Source organism: Anarrhichthys ocellatus, unplaced genomic scaffold, assembly GCF_004355925.1.
Source record: "Anarrhichthys ocellatus isolate YVR2014 unplaced genomic scaffold, GSC_Weel_1.0 scaffold7626, whole genome shotgun sequence".
In the NCBI taxonomy this organism is placed as follows: Eukaryota; Metazoa; Chordata; class Actinopteri; order Perciformes; family Anarhichadidae; genus Anarrhichthys; species Anarrhichthys ocellatus.
This window is the reverse complement of record NW_022287600.1, coordinates 1-2,156: the sequence shown is the minus strand read 5'-3', so window position 1 is coordinate 2,156 and position 2,156 is coordinate 1. Positions and strand designations below refer to the sequence as shown.

General features: G+C 40.0%; 1 protein-coding gene across 1 annotated transcript; it reads right to left on the bottom strand.

Annotated features, from left to right (window-relative positions):
• Positions 1-3: 3 nt before the first annotated feature.
• Positions 4-1,628, bottom strand: LOC116380549 (glutathione S-transferase A-like; the record flags this gene model as incomplete). Its single annotated transcript, XM_031842454.1, has 3 exons — positions 4-16; positions 133-218; positions 1,500-1,628. Coding segments are annotated over 3 exons (228 nt in total), but the record flags the coding sequence as incomplete, so codon positions are not given.
• Positions 1,629-2,156: the final 528 nt, after the last annotated feature.

Sequence of the window (2,156 nt, the reverse complement as noted above, 5' to 3'; positions counted from 1 at the left end):
ACGCTCTTCACATAACCTAAAGAAAGGAGAAAAGTTGATGTGAACTTTCAAATACAAATTTATTGCTGCTTTGTAATCACTGCTATTATTTTGTCAATCTTAAAGACATTTTTAGTGATTTAATCAACGTACTGAAAATGGAAGAGAGAAGCGATGCTTGGATAAACAACCACATCAGCCAGTGAAAAGGTCTTTCCTGCCATGAAAGAGCCTGATCCCTAGAAGACAGATACAAAGAGTTAGGCCACATCCATGTGCTGGTGGGCAGATTTGACACCCAAGACAGCTGTATTCATTTGCCTCTATACCTATTAACAATTACAATTAACATGAATGTTAGCCATGATAGATGGCCATACAGCAGCTAAAGAAACATTATTGGACCTGTTGAACAAGTGGGACTTACAGCATTAGGTGGCAGTAGGTGAACTTTCTTACCTGGAAAGAGCCACGGTAGCAGTTTACCCATGTTTGTCAGAAGCTAAGCTAACCATCTTCTGGTGGTAACTTTATATTTACTATACAGACGTGAACTGGTATCAGCCTTCTAATCAAACTATCAGAACAAAAGCGAATGAGGGCATCTCCAAAAATGCTGCTGCTCTTACAGAACAGCATTCTGTACAACAAACATGTAATTGCCTTTTTAGTTCAACAAACACTGAGCGTGTGTTGCGTTAGTTAAAATCTTTGGAACAAATGTTGCTTTTTTTTAACCACGAGTGACTTTTGAACTGCAATGATTATACCTGTGTCTTGGTGTCCTCATATTGTAGTTATTTATTTTCTCTTTATGTGGACTCATGTGTCTGAAAATGAAGTTGAGTATTTTATAATCTTCAGGTATATGCAGGATAACCACCACGTCACCTGGCTTTATCTTAAATAAGGTTCTAGAAACATCAAAAACAGCTAAAACTGGTACAAGATATCGCACACTTAACAGTGCAACACTGTATTTTTAGCTTTTGGTCTAAAGGACCTTCATTGGAGGTGTGATGACTAAATTCCACTATGACTTATCTATCTGTTTTTATTGTCTGGCCACTCAGTGTTTTGGCCCTTGTTGTATTAACAAAGTTAATCAATGTCAGACATGGTCAGTGAGGGTCCACTCAAGTTGAGTAGTATTGTGTATATGTGTGTGTGGGGCTGAATCAAGGATATATTGTCAGCTTAGATAAGAGCTGAATGGGGGTGGAGACATTGAACCTTTCGTTGGTCAATCAAAGAATGGGCACTGTTGTCCAAATGGCTTAATAATGAACTCCTCCTGCCCCACCATGTGCTCAAGGCCTTTATAAGTCGTACACAACCAACACTCTGGGTTCTTCCTCCTTCAGACCGCATTGCATTCTGTATGACGATTGAACCTTCTCTGCGCAGAGAATTAATACTTTAAAGACAAGCTTCTTTTCTCAATATTTCAGTATCATAGGACAAACTCTGTATTATTAAATAGTTTTTTCCACCACAGAGGATACATGGTTCAGGTTTACCTTCTCCAGGTATCCCTCCCACAGCTTGATCTCAGCAGCCAGAGCCTCTCTATTTCTCTTCACAGCACTGTCATGTCTCTCTCCCTCAGGGACCTTATAGGTGTAGTAGATCACATCCCCTGAAAAACGCAAAAACAGTCAGTCGTGACGGCTGCTATCAATGACATCCATGCACTCACAGTAGGCTACAACAGCCACAGAGTGCTTGGACTAAATGTTTACGCAACATCAGTTTCAAAACTGAAGACCGTAAAAGTAGCTCAAATAGTTTGAAGCGGCCTCCTTAGACAATACGATGTTCACTGAACTGTAATTAACAAGTTGACTGTAAATATTTGATCTTGTTTTACCATGTCTCTTGTTTGCACTATCCACTATGCTGCCGTACTCCTGTAAATTTCCCCGCTGCAGGACTAAAAAAGGATTGTCTTATCTTATTTTATGACTTGAGCCTTGAATGCAAACTATATCTGTACATGTGATCTTTTGAGGGATTATAATGGCCTTTCACTACCTCTTTTAAGGGGTGCACAACATAGATGTAATGCATGGTGCCATGGCTTAATTAAGTGAATGCATAGCTCATTAGTGTGTTTCAGGTTCCTTGGGAGGGGGGGGTGAGATTGCGCACCCTCTGAGGAGATTGACTGAGGACAT